Source organism: Euleptes europaea, chromosome 3 (genome assembly GCF_029931775.1).
Source record: "Euleptes europaea isolate rEulEur1 chromosome 3, rEulEur1.hap1, whole genome shotgun sequence".
In the NCBI taxonomy this organism is placed as follows: domain Eukaryota; kingdom Metazoa; phylum Chordata; class Lepidosauria; order Squamata; family Sphaerodactylidae; genus Euleptes; species Euleptes europaea.
The window spans coordinates 26,619,469-26,637,952 of record NC_079314.1 but is presented as its reverse complement, the minus strand read 5'-3'; the positions used below and the strand labels follow the sequence as shown (position 1 = coordinate 26,637,952).

General features: G+C 45.1%; 1 protein-coding gene across 1 annotated transcript in view; it reads right to left on the bottom strand.

The window, feature by feature from the left end:
- Nucleotides 1–6,712: 6,712 nt before the first annotated feature.
- ELOA (elongin A) overlaps nucleotides 6,713–18,484 on the bottom strand; it is a 35,290-nt gene continuing 23,518 nt past the window's right edge. Inside the window, exons 7-11 of the mRNA XM_056846886.1 lie at nucleotides 17,145–17,242; nucleotides 12,883–13,063; nucleotides 11,127–11,238; nucleotides 10,769–10,926; nucleotides 6,713–6,829 (exon numbers count right to left, since the gene is read on the bottom strand). Coding sequence (XP_056702864.1) covers nucleotides 6,768–6,829; nucleotides 10,769–10,926; nucleotides 11,127–11,238; nucleotides 12,883–13,063; nucleotides 17,145–17,242 — 611 coding nt within the window. The 3' untranslated portion in view covers nucleotides 6,713–6,767. The remainder of the gene's footprint in view (nucleotides 6,830–10,768; nucleotides 10,927–11,126; nucleotides 11,239–12,882; nucleotides 13,064–17,144; nucleotides 17,243–18,484) is intronic.

Sequence of the window (18,484 nt, the reverse complement as noted above, 5' to 3'; positions counted from 1 at the left end):
AATGAGGCCCAAGGCAGTGATTTAGGGGTGTCAGATAAGAATGTTAAGTTTCGTTTCTCCATTACAGATCACGTAGCCACCTAGATCCACACCTCAAAACCACACTGATAGGTTATGCTAATCCAAACGTGTCCATTATTGGGTCTTTGTGTATCTACGTATGTGTAACACCCCTGACCAGAAGTTATAAACGTTGTTGCAATCCTTTGTTCTGGTGTGGGAATTGTCCTGCGCATTTGGGGCAGTTCTCACCCGGTATGTATATTGGGCCTAATAAACAAACTGCTTTGAACTCTCAACCTCCTACTGTGTTATTGTCATTGGGAATTAATACAATAATACAGGCATATCACCTGCCTGCGTGTTATAGAGCTCCTTGACTCCACGCTTATTATCGTTGGTAGCTAATTTAGTGTAACAAGGCTTTCTGTCTTGATTGGGCTGCAGTTTTACAAGACTGCAGGAAGCACAAGTGGGAATGCAATTTTAGTCAGAAGTACCTTTAATTTTTTTTTTTTTTTAAGTTGAGCGCATCGGAATAAAAGTTTCTTAAGTAGAGATGGGAGGGGGAGAGTCCTTGAGATCTTCTGCATAGAGAGCATGACCTCTGTTGCCTGGTCTAGTTTCCCACATCCAGGGAACGTTTAACATAGGGAGATTTGAAAAATGCCACCTCTCCCCTGCAATCGAAACTGCTCCAGTCCATTCTACCACCTCAGTACTCTGCCATCTTCTTGCCTTGGCTTCCTGCTACAGGTGGAAACCAAGCTTTAGTCTTCAAAGCTGCCACTAGAATCCTTTTTTAGATCCCTCAACAGTTCTTTTCTGCTTCTGTGAGTTTTCAGTTCTGGGAGTTAGGCAGACATCCAAATGTAGCTGAGCCTGAGCAGATGGGTTTGCACCAAACTGCCCAAGAGAGAGAAGAGTATGGTGTAGTGCCCTTTTGGTCCATCTCTGAGGACTTTTAACTATCAACACACTGGCTAATGCAGGGATTCCCCAACTTTGTTGAATCAGTGAGCACTTCTGGAATTTTTTTTTTGGGGGGGAATAGCAAACCCCACTACAAATAGCTGCTACAGAGGACTGGCTCCTTGGGGGAAGAGGCAGTGCCTGGTTTCAAGTTTTTTTTTTTAAAAAGGAAGCCTTTCTTCCTTGCCCACTACAGGGAGAGGTTTCCAAACCCAAAGACATACGAAAGCCTGGGTTTACAGCCAAGCCAATAGTACATAGCTGTGACGCTCCTACCCCAGGTGAGCTCAGCACTTTGCTAGTCGGAGAGTTGGGGGGGGGGGGAGCCACTCAAAGCTGTTTTTCTGTCCGTTCCATTCAAGCCTTTGAATCTCCTCCCCAAGATGCAAGGACGACCGAAAGGGACACATTGCTAGACTCTGTGCCCACAAGCACCATTTTGGAGAGCACTGCTTTGAAATGCATGCCAGTCAGATACTGCAAAAACGGACTCACGTTCTGCTTATTATGTGTCAGATGAGGCAAAAAACTCCTCTGTCTTATCACCACGTTTTGTGGATTGCATTCAGGTTCCCAGTAGGAAGGAATGCTGCAGAACATGTTTTGCACAGTCAGGAAAATGTTTCACATAGTTTTCTAGTATTATTTCCAAAGCTCCTAAAAACTAATATGCATGAGTAAAATAGCAACTGACACCTGGTTTCACAGTTTTGGGCCCATAAAGGCAGTCCTGACGGATAGGAGCACGGTCCACCAAACGTGGCATCCTGTTTTAGCCTCACAGCAAGAACCTTGTGAGGTAGGTTACTACTCTCTCTGGTATACAAAGGTAAACTGCCCTGTGTATGGAGTTTCTGCTTAGCTATTATGGCTAATAACCGTTTATGGTCCTATCCTCTATGAATTTGTGTAGTCCTTTTTTAAATAACCAAATATAAAGGCCATTGATATATCGCGTAGCAAGGAGTTATATATATTAACTGTAGGTTGTGTGAAGAGGAGTTTCCATTTGTCTGTTCTGCCAACTTCATTAAATGGACTAAGTTCTGATATTATGGGAGAAGAACTGTTTCAGAGCTGAACCCTGGCTCCCAAAGTACATTCTGTACTTTTAAGGTCCTGAAGTCCATTTTGCCCCCAGATGGATTTATTAACCTCACGGTGGGCCTGGAGGTTTCCTGGAAATACAAGATCTATTCTCCTGGAGGAAATTATTTCTTCAGAGGCCAAACTCTATGGTATACCTCAGAGTCTAGGAGCAATGGAAGCCCTAGAATGACACTACATCCCCACTGAGATTCCTCCCCAAACTCATCTCACCCTCCAAATCTCTAGGAATTTTCCAAGGCAGAGGTGACAACCCCAACCCAAATATTAGAGAAATACATTACTATTCCACAAACTCTGGTAGAGGCCAAATTAAGAAATAAAATTAAAAGAATGCATAGCCCTTCTGGGAGATCGGTGAAGGAATCCCAGCTATGTACTTAAGTGCTGATCCAAAAACTTGCTCATGGGGTAAGAACCCCCCCCCACACACACACACCGACGAGACAGAAATGATTTAATTGTGTTAGTCTTGTAACACTAATTGGGGGCGAGGATCAGTTCCTCAACTCTATTAATGTCTCAGCTATTGTATGATTAAAACCCCTTAAATGTAATTTTGGGTATACAACAGGATGTGTACTGGTATCCTCTTTTTTTTTGCCATCAAGCCACAGCAATCTGGGACTTTCTGCATGCCAGGCAGATGCTCTACCACCGAGACATGGTCCCATTAAATAGGCCTTAGTACACAGTTTGGAAGCCAAAAGAATCAGACACTGCATAACAGTTCAGCTACCAGAAGAGGGCCAGCGTAGTGTAGTGGTTAAGAGCAGTGGTTTGGAGCGGTAGACTCTGATCTGGAGAACCGGGTTGGTTTCCCCACTCTTCCACATGGAGCCAGTTGGGTGACCTTGGGCTAGTCACAGCTCTCTCAGAGCCTCCTCAGCCTTGCCTACCTCACAGGGTGTCTGTTGTGGGGAGGAGAAGGGAAGGTGATTGTAAGCCGGTTTGATTCTCCCTTAAGTGGTAGAGAAAGTCGGCATATAAAAACCAACTCTTCTTCTTCTTCCTTTCAACAGAAGGAGCATTCCAGCAGAGGAAAGCACTTCCACAAGCAGGATGCAACCCTTAGATCCAACCCAAGTGATTGTGTGTGTGTGTAAAGTGCTGTCAAGTCGCAGCCGACTTATGGCGACCCCTTTTTTTGGGTTTTCATGGCAAGAGACTAACAGAGGTGGTTTGCCAGTGCCTTCCTCTGCACAGCAACCTTGGTATTCCTTGGTGGTCTCCCATCCAAATACTAACCAGGGCTGACCTGCTTAGCTTCCGAGATCTGGCTAGCCTGGGCCATCCAGGTCAGGGCAACCCAAGTGATTAAGTCACTACATTTCCCAATACATGTAAGAGGTACACACGCAAGACACAGATGGGGCAGAAACAAAGTCCAGTGTTTGGCTTTTATTGAGACACAGCTTTCTTCCTTTCATATAACTTATCTAGTTAAAATATTCATCTCCATAGTTACCACAAAAAAGTAACATAGAAAATTGTTATTTACAGTCAGGGACCAAAATACAACCGTAATGCGGCATTACCTTTTCCTCATGGTACACCAAAAAAGGGGGGGGGACTGACTCTGTTTTTTTGTAGTGTAGCAGTGAAAACGGTACTTATTTTAAAATGTTCTGGACACCCAAAGGAGAATTGGAAGTGGAGTGGTTTAACTCTCCAACAGATCCCGCTTAGGCACAATCTGCCCATTAAAAAGAGGTTCAAAATCCTTTCAAATCAGTTAATTTAGCATCTGGCTTTGAGAGAGGAAGATCTCACTTTCCCAACTAGTGAAGGGCACAACAGCTCCTTCTCCTGCCTCTGCTGCGGGCCTGCTTCATCCGTTGAGAAAACGCTTTCCAGTATAACAGTCAGAAGTTGTAATATTTGCACTGCAAACTTCCCTCGGCAAAAAAACCCCACCATGAAACTAGTCCAAAATACTGACAGGTGGCTGAATTCTCACTTACCGAGACCCAATTTCAGTGGGGAAGTAGACCCAATGGCAGAGATGATGGCAGGGCCGCACATTCCACTAGGCAATACCCAAATATTGATCTCGACCAGCAACGTGGCACTAGAAACACTGGGGGGGGGGGCAACCTGGTGGAACAAGCCCAGCCTGCCCCTCGTCCTCCCCTGCTGAGTCAAGGAAACTTGAGATCCTGTCCTTCTAGCCCAGCAAGCAGATACAATATGCATTGTGAAGAGGTGGAGCTACAAAACCTTTGACCCCACCTGACCTTGTGTGGAACAATGGGCATTCCAAGATGGGAGAGGGTTGTCAGGTAGTACCAGTATGCCATTTCAGGGTCTGCAATTCCTCAGCTAGGGCTGAAATAGTTTGAGAGACCTGGATGCTTTCTTGTTGTGATTAACGGGCAGGGAGGAGGGGGTGTCTACTAGGGTCAGACTTTAGGGATCCAAATTTTAACACAACCTGGGAATCCTATGGATGCATCCGAATGCTCTTTCCTCCCTGGCTGACCCATTGCTTTCTGAACCTTTCAATTTTCCCCTTCCCAATCCCAATTATAAAAAGGAGAAAAAACACACACACGCGCACATTAAAAAAGCACGACAGGAGGCAGATTATATAATTAACTAAATACAGCAAAATTAAATACAGCGAAAGCAAGAAAAGAGCGCAATCTCTTTCTTTTTAAAAAACGGCACGACACGCTTTTGAAATGCTACACGATGTCATTTAAAGCTTTCCGGGGCCCTTCAGCTGGCTTGGAGCGAACCGCGGGAGACCCATCTTCAAACACCATCATTGTTAAAAACTTATAGAAAAAAAGGAGTTGGGAGCCGCAGGGGAATTGCATCGGACAGAGAAACGTCAAGAGGGCTTTTCCTACCCTGCATGGCACGTGAGGAAAGAAAGAAAGAAAGAAAGAAAGAAAGAAAGAAAGAAAGAAAGAAAGAAAGAAAGAAAGAAAGAAAGAAAGAAAGAAAGAAAGAAAGAAAGAAAGAAAGAAAGAAAGAAAGAAAGAAAGAAAGAAAGAAAGAAAGAAAGAAAGAAAGAAAGAAAGAAAGAAAGAAAGAAAGATCCCATCCTACCCCAAATGTTGAGGGGTTACCAGTGGAAAGAATGAGGAGGGTCTTCTCTGTTGTGAACACCAACTGCCTCCTAGTATAGATGTGGCGCATTCTTGCATGATCCGATGCTGCAAGACTGGAAAGCCACTAGAAGAATCCCCCCTTCCCCATGAGGACTCTCCTTCATAAGTCCTCCTAAGTTCCTTCAGCCTTGGCACCAAGAATCACAGCTAAGCTTCCCAAGACACATTCCCCATTTCCTCCCTACGCCCATCACCGTCAGGACAAATAATATTTTTACCGCCCAGCGTCTCCTCCTCCAGCGTTTTAAAAAAAGCAGTCCCCAAGCAACACATTCTCCTCAGGCTCTCCTCAGACGGGCAAGACCAGAGGCGACTCCCGGCAGAGCTCTTGGCCTCTCGTGATGAAAATGTTGCACTGCCCTCAATCCAGCCGCAGATGCTCCAGAAAGACAGACACCTGCGCAGTTTGCCTGCCGCTTCTTCCAACATCTGGCAATCCAGGATTCCTGAGTAAGAGAGATTTCACCTGGGGGGGGGGGCGCGGAGATGTCTTTTCCCATCAAGTGACCGGGCATTACGAAACTAAAATTCTAAAGTGACTCCATGACTCCCTTGAAGTGCTTTGCAAGGGATTTATAGTGAACCTGAAGCGGCTGCGTAAAAACAAACAAACGTCCTTTTGACCAAAATCCCGGAGGGAGAGGAGAAACGACAAATCTAAAAATCTGTTTGTTTTTTTAAGTTTTAAAAAACACAAAATGCACGCACAGAGACACAACCCCCTCCCCCCAAAAAACCTAAACACTAACGCCCCCGCTATTCATTTTTAAAAACAAATTTGGCTTTCAAATGTCATGATCCGTTTAAAAACAAAACAACAACAGCCGAGAGCTTAAAATTTTGATTTGTGCATTCCGCCCCCCCTCTCCAAAAATTCATGTGCGGTTTTTTCCAATGACATTTAAAAGGGAGGATGGGAGGGCTCCCCCCACACACACACACACAAACATTGTTTTCAAATGGAGGGATATCCCCAGAGAACAGGCAAAGCCGACTGCTCCCAATCTGCACGAGGGTTTCAGCAAGGGGAAGAATGTTCTGAAAGGTGGGATTTAAAGGGAGAAGGGATTATGAAAGGGGCGTTCCGAAGACGGCCTGACAGAAAGCTGGAAAACCTCTGGCAGGATCTAGGGGTTGCGGGGTGGCGTTTGGAAAAAAAAACAACGACGGCCGAATTTGGAATAAAGACTTTTCTTCGAGAGAAAGAGCTTCTGAGGCACGAGAGCTCTGGACCCTTAAACTGGGGCTGAGGAGAACACTGCGGGGTGGGGTGGGATTCCTTTCCATTCCATCATTTGAGGCAGGGAGGGGGAGGGAGAGAGATTTCAGGCCAAACCGCTGTCTGTGGACTTCCTTGTTTCCACGCGCATCCGGATTTCACATTTTCAGATGCCAGGCTATGGGAGCAGAGGGTGGGGCCGGAGAGCTGCTTTCAAACAATACTGTGCTGTTGGTCTTCCAATGGGGTTGGAGGGGGAGGTCTCGGGGGGGGGCCCTCCCTGTTTGCCCACAAACAATTCTCCCGTTGAAGAGAAGAGCTCTCTTCTTCTCCCTTGCTCGCGGGCACCTTTATCTTCGAGAGAATCGGTTTTTGAACGCTTTAATAGTCTTTGCCATCATGGGTGCGATTTCTGAAAGGCGGGAAATAAAGAGACAATGGAGAAGGTGGCAAATGTGTACAAGAACATCACACCATGAAATCCTGAGTTCATGAATCACAGAATCATAGAGTTAGAAGGGACCACCAGAGTCATCTAGTCCAACCCCCTGCACAATGCAGGAACTTCACAACTACCTCCCACACACACACCCAGTGACCCCTACTCCATGCCTTGAAGATGGCATGAGAGCAAGTTACTAGCCCTTATGACTGCCGGAAGAAACCTGGATTATGCTCTTTATACTTAGCCTTTGGAGGAGGCCGAGACAAGATGGAAAGCTAGAAGCAGGACAGCCTTACAAAGAAGAGATCTGGCCCACATACTTATAAGCTAATACGGATGAAACCATAAAGGCAAGGGGAAGTGACATAAGAGGGAGGGGCAGGGCCTTCTTGGCTTGGTTGCGTTGCTTCCTCACAGATCCCCAGCTCTATAACACATCTCTATTGCATAACATCTCAACCACATAACATTTTAGCTTCCTAATGGCTAGGGACTCCAACACTCCCTCCCTCTTCCTTTTTGCCGTGGTGCTTCCCTTCCCACCACTACAAGGGATGGCACTGCGAGAGCTCTTTTGCTGGGTGCCCCTATATGCAAAGGGCCCCAACTAAAGTCAATGTTGTGGTGCTGCCTCTTCCGGCATTATGAGAGAGGGAAAAGCATGCATGTATGTAGCTGGGTATCTTGAGGGGTGCAAAGAACACACATGCAAATACACCAGACAACGGGATGCCGGTGGTGATAATCGGGGTACATGCCAGGATTCCACAGCCCTGCCAAAAAAAGCACAGGAGGGGACCAAATCCAGCATCCTGAGAGGAACACTTTTGCCACGCCATAGAATGTATGAAATGGAACTGTGCTGGAGGACAATCTTTGCAAGGGGACAGGGGTTGTGGTGTCTGTGCCTGTGAAAAACTGCAGGCTGTTTAGCTTAAGTGGTTAGTGTTTTTATCTCTTCAAGGTTTGGCTTGTTTGTTTTACATTTTGTACCCCGCCTTGAATTTCAGTGAGAAAGGCAGACTATAAATTAATTAGAAAATAATGGCTTGGATCCCAAGCCTTGTTTCCACTTTTGTGTGTGTTAAGTGCCGTCAAGTTGCTTCTGACTCATGGCAACCCTATGAATCAGTGTCCTCTAAAATGTCCTATCCTTAACAGCCTTGCTCAGATCTTGCAAATTGAGGGCTGTGGCTTCCTTTATTGAGTCAATCCATCTCTTGTTGGGTCTTCCTCTTTTCCTGCTGCCCTCAACTTTTCCTAGCATGACTGTCTTTTCTAGTGACTCTAGCCTTCTCATAATGTGACCAAAATACGATAGCCTCAGTTTAGTCATTTTAGCTTCTAAGGTCAGTTCAGGCCTGATTTGATCTATAACTGATTGATTTTTTTTTTAATTGTACCATTATACAAGGGGAGGCCCCATGTGGAGCTCGCTTGGCCTGGACATTCTGAAAGTGTGGGGATCTGGACTTGTGGGCCTGTGGGTTGGGTTTTTCTGGCGCACCTGGACCCCTACCTCAGCCGAGGACCCCCTTTCCTCTAGCTCAGTGGTTCCCAACCTTTTTTTGACCAGGGACCACTAGGACTTTTTTGTTCGGTGAAGGGACCCCAAGGTTCAAAATAAAAATTCAGAGAATTTGAAAATAAACTTTAATCATAACTGTTAGTTAAACATTAAACTTAGAATAATATTTGAATATATATTTTTATAATAGAGAACTTTTAATTGAAAATATTAATTTATTATGGGTTTATAACTTTGTTTCGCGGAGCTTAATTTAGTTCTCGCGGACCCCTGGGGGTCCATGGACCCCAGGTTGGGAACCAGTGCTCTAGCTTGTGCTGCTGAAACCATCAGCTGCCAGGCAACTGGCCTTGAAATAAACCACCATCCTCGTGCATTTAAAGTTTTACTACATTCTAAATAGTTTAAGGATGTGTCACTGGCCACCAAGATTAAGTTAATTCATGCCATTGTATTCCCTATTACTATGTATGGGTGTGAAAGCTGAACATTGAAGAAAGCTCATAGGAAGAAAGTAGATTCCTTTGAAATGTGGTGTTGGAGGAAAGTGTTATGGATACCGTGGACTGCCAAAAAACACATCAGTGGGTTCTAGACCAAATAAAGCCTGAACTGACCCTAGAAGCTAAAATGACTAAACTGAGGCTATTGTATTTTGGTCACATTATGAGAAGACAAGAGTCATTGGAAAAGACAGTCATGCTAGGAAAAGTTGAGGAAAAGCAGAAGACCCAACAAGAGATGGATTGACTCAATAAAGAAAGCCATGGCCCTCAATTTGCAAGATCTGAGCAAAGCTGTCAAAGATAGGACATTTTGGAGGATTTTGATTCCTAGGGTCGCCATGAGTCGGAAGCGACTTGACGGCACTGAACACACACACACCATTATACAGATATATAATATGTCAGTATAACAACCTTTGACTGAATAAAAGTGGTGTTTATAAAATATGAACTTTTACAGTGCCCCTTTTCCATTGCAGAGGCAGTTCACAGACACGGGGCACTTTCAGTCACTGCTTCACTTATTCAGACTTGATGGCATCTTTATGACTGGGATACCTTGATTAGTAGGGAAGAAATCCAACGTCTCCCCATTCAAGAGGGTTTTATCAAAGAAATTAAATTTTCAGATTTATTGAAGCCTAAAATTGAAAAGGAAAACCTGGGTGATGTTTATATAAGTAAAGTTCATATTTTATGAACACCACTTTTATCCAGTCAAAGATTGTTAGACTGTAGCATTATACAGATATATAATATATTGTCAATCGCATTCTGGATTTTAATGGATTCAGACCACAGAAAAAGGCCACATGGCCAAATGCATATGGTCTTAAGTTTTGGTCTTATTGTCTGGTTGTAATTTTGTGTCTAATTGTGTTTTATGTTCATATTTATAATAAAAATATAGAGGCTATAGTAGGGCTGTATACGTTGTTGATTTTTTTCTGTAATAAATTCATCCTTAAGTGGCAGAGAAAGTCAGCATATAAAAACCAACTCTTCTTCTTCTTCTAAAGCTGTTTGGTGGACCAGTTCAGGGTTTCGATGTGCAAACTGAGCCCTCTGCCCCAGAATTAACTACCCATCACCCTACCGAAGAAAGCCACGCTATACAATTCCAGGAAACGCCAGGGCTCCCTGAAATACAAGTTAAAAGCCACTGCTCTAGCCACTGGACAACACCATTTAGGAGCACTTCTCCCCACCGCCGTGGCCCCTTTTCTCCTAGAGGCCCAGCAGCTCCAATACGAACCCCCACCATCCTATAACCCCTTTTGCCATGAGGTAACAAAAGTTAGTAAATCACAAAGCTCATGTCAAAATACGGTTGTAAATAAACAAAAGAAACAGCACTAATGACTAAATGGAAATTAAACAATCTAGCCATGCATAAATTATAAATCAATAAATGATATCTCAAACCACAATTGTGTTGCGTATTTTTTATCAAATTGGAATTAGAACCAAATTTATATTTTTAATATCAAATTGGAATTAGAACCAAATGACAATTTGTGCATTATTGAACCTTGATGAGAAGTTCATTATGTTTTCTGGCTCGCATTGTTAATGCACTCTTATGTATTTATTGCTGTTGTGCATCTCTTACATGCAAGTCAGTTACGATTCTTGGAAAGTATATATACAGCGCAGCCAACATTTTGGGAATTTTTATACAACACAATTGTGGTTTGAGATATCATTTATTGATTTATAATTTATGCATGGATAGATCATTTGATTAATTTCCATTGAGTCCATTTAATGCTGTTTCTTTTGCTTATCTACATCCTATAACCCCTGGCTACAAATTCAAGCCAAACCCAACCGCTGGCGAAAGCAATATTGGGAGTATCTCCCGTCACTTACTCTTCACGGGGGGCCTCCGAGGGTCGTAGCTGACGGAGGAAGCGCTGCCCACAGAGGAGCCCAAGTGACTGCTGCTGGTGCTGGGCCCCTCGTAGGCCTGCTCCTCTTCCACTTGAACGCTGCTGCTTTTGGCCGGGGAGAAGAGAACCGGTTTTATCCTGAGGGGGAAAGAAAGAACCGAAACGATTGACAGGTTTTTAAAAAGCGCTCTGTAAATCTGCACAGACATATGTTTTTATATATGAAAAAACAGGGGGGAAAAGGGGGGTGTCCCTTTCAAACAAGTTGCTTGACTTCTGTTTGCCCCTAGTTCCGCACCCTTCAGCGCTGAACAGAAAGGATGTGGTTTGAGACTCACTTGATCTTCTCCGGGACACCTCCTCCTCCGGTGCCAAACTTCTCCTGTCTTCTCCGCACATCCCGGGGGGGCTTAGCAGCAGAATTGACAAACGCCATCTTGGCTACTCTGCCTAGATTGGGTGAGGGAAACTCAGGTTAGCCAAGGGGATCTGGTCCATGGGAGGCCTCAAAGACTGGCCAGCCTGTTCTTTCCCTACTTCACAGCAGTCGGCCTGCATAAGAACATAAAAAAGGCCATGCTGGATCAGACCAAAGTCCATCAAGTCCAGCAGTCTGTTCACACAGCAGCCACCCAGCTGCCTCTAGGAAGCCCGCAAACAAGACGACTGCAGCAGCATTGTCCTACCTGTGTTCCACAACACCTAATGTAACAGGCCTGCTCCTCTGATCCTGGAGAGAATAGGTATATGCATCATGACTAGTATCCATTTTTACTAGTAGCCATGAATAGCCCTCTCCTCCATGACCATGTGCACTCCCCTCTTAAAGCCTTCCAAGTTGGCAGCCATCACCACATCCTGCGGCAGAGAGTTCCACAATTTCACTATGTGTTGTGTGAAGCAATTCCTTCCTTGCATCTTTGGCTGAAGGCAGCTACCCTCCCCACCCACCACGCCTCATCTGCACCTTCTTCCTTTGAGCGTGCCAATACGTCCCCTGCGACAGTTTCCTTTTACAGCCGCACATGGGCAGCACAGAAGCCTTTCCCAATCGACAATCTCATCTCAAGAGTCCATGGCCGGACCCAGGGCCTTGCAGGACAGGTGGCACATTACATCCCGCTGCCCCAAAGACAGGAGCCATTAAGCAGGGGCTGTTTGTCCCCTCCCCACACTGCATAGGGGAAGCAAGCCTGTTGAACCTCTGCTTCTGCTATGCCCTGGAAATAACAGGAAGCTCCCCTTACAGTAAGATATGGAGCAGTTCTACCTCACAGAGGCAAATAGCCATGCCACTGTAGCCGTGCACTGTAAGAGCTGCCTGGCCTACAGAGGATTAGCAGATGATCACACTTCTCTCTATGCAGTGAAAGATTCACGTTCAACACACAAGAGAAGCCCCAGCTGCTATTATTTTTTTTAAGTTCATCGGCAGCCCTAGAGGCAGCCATCAAAAGCTTGGGCTGAAACGCCAAATCCGGCCTTGTCAGAACCCCTCTTAGCTCATGGCAGATGGCCCTACCTTTGAAAAGGCCACGTCTGAAGCAACGCGAGCCGTGTAGAAAATGCACATCCTTGTGACAGATGCAAACTTTTATGGGGTAAAGTCTTTCCTACCCTGGTTGTCTTGTTGCCTTAGATACATTTGCATGTGTTGGTCTTGTTTCCCTCCTCTCCTCCCCCCACCCCGTCCTATAATCACAGTCCAAGTTCACCATGTCGTTGTACTATATCTGCTGTTAGATTAAAATATCATATATTGTAATCTGCCTAGTGACTACCTGCAAAGTCTTCTTATCATACTTGTGATCTGCCAGTGAAAAAGGCCAACAGTAAGTAAAAATATTGTTATTATTAAAACAACTACTACGGTTTCATATTGATCCCACTCTTGTGCTCTTAACAGCAACAAGATGTGCAGAAATTAACCTAGGGAAGCAGCCTGCAGCAAACAGCATAGAAGTGTTGTTAAAGGCAAAGAGCAGGGCTAACACAAAAGCTGATCCCTGGTCCCCAGCGGCCTTTCAGATCCAGCAACAGATGGATGGTGCCTCCCCATCTCATGCTGTCTTCAGACCCAGCTCTCCCCTCTACCTTTGGGTTTATTGGCATGAGCCGAGCGGATGTTCTGGGTCAGCATGAGAAGCCGCTGCTCTCGGGCGTCGTGCAGGCGCAGGTACATCTCCCGCCATGACTCCAACTCCTCCGGCTTTTCCTTCTTGAAATCACGGAGGCAGTGATTGTGCCACAACTCATTGGTGTCCTCGGTTAAAAACTGGAAACCAAAAAGCACAAAGGATGAGCTACAAAGCAGCCACAGAGCAGCTGGCAGCTCAGAACAGTTGGAAGGCCCACGATGCAGCCCCATCAGATGTTCTGAATAGCCGTTGTTTATAAAATTGGTTTGAGCAAGCTCCCGGTTTAGCTGCAACATCTGAATGCACATGATTTGACAATCTGGGTTTTCTCAGTTAATGCCAACTTGGGATTTCAAACTAGAGTTTGTAGCTGGCTTTTTAACCACGGTTGGTACTAACTGTGGTTGGTTGAGATGTCTGAATGCAGAAACCACCTTTCATTGAGAAGCACAATCTTTTATTGGTGCCTGGCCAGAGATGGCAGAACAGGAAAAACGGCCTCAGAGTTGGAGAAGAAGCAAGAAGTAGGGACTTCAGAGTTCATATGCACCAACCAGGATTTGCCACTAACATCCGAAAGACTAACCAGAGTTTGCTGCACTAATGGCAGGTTATCGTGATGTCCAAAAGCAGTCACTGTTGAGGCTGAACAAATCTCAGTGGATGATCAGTGCCTGGTTCAGAGATTGCTCAACAATCCATGGGCTCTGTTTTAATTATGAGATTAAATGCTCACCCAAAACTTTGTTAAATGGATTTCCACTCTTCAGGAACAAAAATAATCACTGGCATTTCCCCTATACATTTATTGCTTCCTTCCCCAAGGATGAGTCTCTCTCTCTTGCCCATATGAAAGGTGCTTATTTTGGGGGGGGGGGCAGAATTAATACTACCAAGGAGGGTGGCTTGAATAGTTAGGTCTTCAGTTCATGTTCTAAACTGCTATTCTGAATGGTCATACCTCCTTTCTCCATTTTATAAACCCCAATATCCATGCTTGTATTGATTCTCTTTTTTGGATACTGTCATATGAGATATTGCAGAATGGTTCAACAAGTCGTATTCCGCATTGTAAAAAAAAAAAAACCAAAATAATAAGCTACTCAAAACCTTGTAAGACAGAGCAGGTAATAAACAATGCAAGAGAAAGGTTACAAAAGATTACATTTGGGTCCCATCCTTCCTCTAAGGAGCATCCTTCCTCCTCCCTCCCCTTCTCTCTCACAGATACGCACACACAGATACACACAGTGGCCCGGAACAGGCCAGCCAGATGCCCTACATCACATTATCTTATACTGTTGTTTACGTGAAGAACCCCGTAAAATATTTATATTACCCTTAATCAGCAAACTGATGCCCCCTTATAGAACATCCACTTGCCAATTCTTGCTGAACGACATTACAACAGATGTTACGGTGAAGGTGGCAGAGTTTTTGGCAGAAGTTGTTAAGGTTAAGATTCAAACTTAATTTTAATCTAGATATGTATTATCTGTTTATCTCTGACCTCATGACCATCAATATTATGCCAATAAAGGTTATCTGATATACACACACCCTCTTGCCATTACGTTCACTGAGGCTGAGAGACGGCAATGGCCACCCAGGGATCTCACCGAGTCAAGTGAATTTGAACCTACATCTCCCAGGGTAGGCCACCCACCACCCCTCACTGTCTCTCACATGTGCCCCACAGTAGTTCTTTATACTCTGTTTAGCAAACCAGTGAATATTCTGCAAAGTCACACCCAGCTGTCATAATGACAAATCTCAATATATTTTTTTTAAAGCAGAGATCCAGGTTCCTAGCTGTCATGGGTATACAGCAAGCAGATGTGGAAATGTTTCTGCACTTTCCCCTTCCATTTCCCCCCATGGCCAACCCACATCCTTGCCATGCATTTCCAAAACCTAAATCACACAAGACAAAACCGGTAATAACAAGTACGGAAAGTTTATGAAATATATTGAACCTAAGCGCAGAACGGGAGACTTCTATTTTACATAGAACACATAAACTTCCCATCTTATGACTGCTGAAGTTGTCCAGCGATTTGCCAAAGGGGCCTTAATGGAGAGCTAGGTATACGCTGGCATATTCTGCCAACCAAGTTATTGATTACACAAAACTCGTTCTCTCTCCTGACCCCCACTGTGTGAGCCTAGGAGATCATTCGCACCAGCTGCTCCCGAGATCTCCCAAGACAGGAAAAATTACGGGGTTGTTCAACATGTTTTTCTTTCCAAAGACATGTGGCACCTCTGCCTTTTTCTGCCCCAGAGGCTCATTTGCAACAGCTGGCAACCAGTGTATACTACCCGAACCGGGGTTCTGTGTCGATCTGCTGCCCGCCTGAGCTGCCAAGCATCACTCAGTAGGCAAGGCCTGACTCCCCTCCCGCATAGACTTGTTGAGGAGCCCTCAACCACCTGTATTCTAAGAGACCTAGAAAAGCAAAAAGATAGTCCTGGGATTCTCAAACTGAAAGTCTGCATCGGAATTCTTAGAACACACTTGGCATGACATTGATCACAAATCTTGCTGCTTCAAAGAGGAAGAAGACCACAGACACATGCGCACATCCTGCTTAAAATTTTGTGCTTTGAAACAAAACGCTGGGATCAACTTAAAGGAAGCCCAGATGATATTGGCGTCTTTTCCTAATTCAAAATCTGAATTAGAAAATCTGACTTGAGTCCTTTGGCGTTCTTCTACAGAAGCAGGTGGCTGCCATTAATTCTTTGGGGAAGGTTGAGTTAAATCACTTCACTTGAGGGGCACCATTGAGGTGAAAGCAAAGCCTATCACTTGACCTATTACACTGCTTGATGTATACACATCCTTAAGAGCCCGACATGCAACAGAAGATGAGACATGGAAGCCATGTTCTAGTATATAAGAAATAACTAAACATACAGGGAGCTTCACTATATTACTGTTCTTTATGATATAATTATATTATCAGGATGTGTGCTAAACTATAACTATATTACTGACCATTGAGGAAGGCCTTCTTAGGCCGAAACGCGTTTGGTCCTTTTTTGGATAATACTTTGGTCAATATAAGATTGTACATCGCAGGTGTTCATGTTTGTATACATTGAATGTTAAAGTTTTGCCTATGCTAGAGGTTTATGTTTTTAACTTGAATGTGCACCTTATTAAAATTTATATATTTGTAATTTTAGCATTTTTCAGCTCAACCTCTTCGGTCTGGAATCAGTGCTCTGGTTGAGTTCCATTTGGTTTCCCCCCCTTTTGTTGTTTTTGGGATCAGACCAAGGCCCATCAAGTCCAGCAGTCTGTTCCCACAGTGGCCAACCAGGTGCCTCTAGGAAGCCCCCAAATAAGACGACTGCAGCAGCATTGTTCTGCCTGTGTTCCAAAGCACCTAATATAATAGGCATGCTCCTCTGATCCTGGAGAGAACAGGTATGCATGAACAGCCATATCCTCCATGAACATGTCCACTCCCCTCTTAAAACGTTCCAAGTTGGTGCACACACACACATACCAGACTCCAGGCGACAAGAAAACTCTTCCTCTGCACACAGCCCACCCACCATCATGAAGACAGACATATTTATCAAGACTAATAATTGCCCTTTAAAGCATTTCACATACATTCTCTAATACTCAAAAGAGCCCTGCACTGTAGGACAGTCTTTCTTTTCCCATATTTCAGATCTGAGGCCAAAGTTGAGCAAACAGTGGCTTTCCTAAAGCCCCCTACCAAGCACACAACAGACGCTATGGGAGATGGTTCAGAAGGGCACTTTTATAAAGGGAACAGGATTGTAGCCTATTCTACTGTTCATTGTCTGTATTATCTTACTGCACTGCTTTCTACTGCTGTAATTCCAGGGCTCTTTTTTTTTTTTTTTTGCATTGTATATGACATTTCGCATCTGATACTTCTGGGGTTTCTTTTGCATTGCTTCTAATTTTTGTGATCCTAGTTCCATTGCACTGTGAGAGCCACCTCATATCTCAGCGAGAAAGGCGGGCTATACATACAGTGAATAAAATGAGCCAGGCGCTTCCTAGTTCAGAGCTCAGCTGCATTACCATTACGCCACACGACTCTGCAAATCCTAAGGCACATCTGAACAGTAGGCTTACATCAGGGCTACGGCCACAGCCCTGTTTGCCAGGGGTGCTGAAAGTCAGGCCAACACCAAAAAAATCCCCTGCCCCATTCTCCCGGCACTCACGTGATTACACTCCTCGATGCGGTACAACTGCTCTGGGGTGCATCGCTCCAAGACAGGCTCCAGGACAGCAAAAGGAACTCCACCCACTTCATAAATTGCTGTGCAGAAAAGGGGAAAAAATACGTGTCATGGTCGTCAGGTTGCTGTCTCTCTGTGGTGGAATCCACCAAAGAGGGTCACAGACATATCACGAGCAAGCATGGTATAATGGTCAGAATGTCCGACTAGGATCTGGGAGACCCTGGGTTGGATCCCCTCATCTGCCAGGGAAGCTTGCTGTAAATGCTGTTATCTAACACCTACAGCAAACTGAGCCTGTCAGCGTCTAACAACAAAGGCTGGCAAGACGGTCTTAAGATCCTGACCTGGAAAATCTGCTTTCTTCCTCCTTCATTAAAGAACAACAACAACAACATACCATCGGGCCTGAGAAAGAGTTCCGACAAGCTTGAAAGCTTCCACACGGTGCTTTGGGCCTTCTAATAAAAAGGTACTACATATGGATTTTCTTTCTCGGCCTGGATTTTTCAAGGGCCGATATGGCTGTTTACAACTTTTTTATTTTTACTTTGGACCTGACACTCTCTCAGTTTAGCTGACATCACAGAGTGGTGGTTGTTAGGACGAAACGCAGGAGGGAGAAATGCAGTAAGCGCCTGGGAGTTCCCCTTGGGGAGAAAAGCAGGGGATAAATATCTGAAATAAAAATAACGCTCTTGCACACTATAAAGTGCAGCCCACTATCGTGCCTTCTGAAATTCAGGATGCCTCAGGATGAACCTGATCACAGCCACAGGGCTAAGGGCAGGCAGGTGAAGGGATCAGTGGCTGGAGCGAAACCACACAAATCAGGAACTGAGAAGGCAGGCCAGAAGTTTCGTGTTGTTGGCTCTGAAATAGGGTTGCCAGGTGTGTCCCCCCCCCTTTCCTCTGGCAAGAGGTTTTTGGGGTGGAGGTGAGGGAGAGATTGCACATGCACGCACCGACGCGATCACGTCACTTCTGGTTTGCACCCGGAAGTGCCGCATCGCAAGGGGCCTTTACCACTCAAATTGGGAGTTTGAGTGGTAAAAGGCCCGTTGCGATGCGGCGCTTCCAGGTGTAAACCGGAAGTGGCGCGGCGGGCAGACACACGTGCACGCGTTGCCCACCAACCCTCAGCTGGTCGGTGGGCAGCCAGGTGGATTGGCAGGGGTTTGCCCACCACCACTTGGCAACCCTACTCTGAAAGCTGAAAAGCCTGGCTGAGATTGGGGGAGGGGAGCCTCAGATGAGGCGTTAGGACAGGGGTCTGGCAGTCTGTGTCTCAGTCCAGAAGCAAATATGGCCCTAAAAAAGAC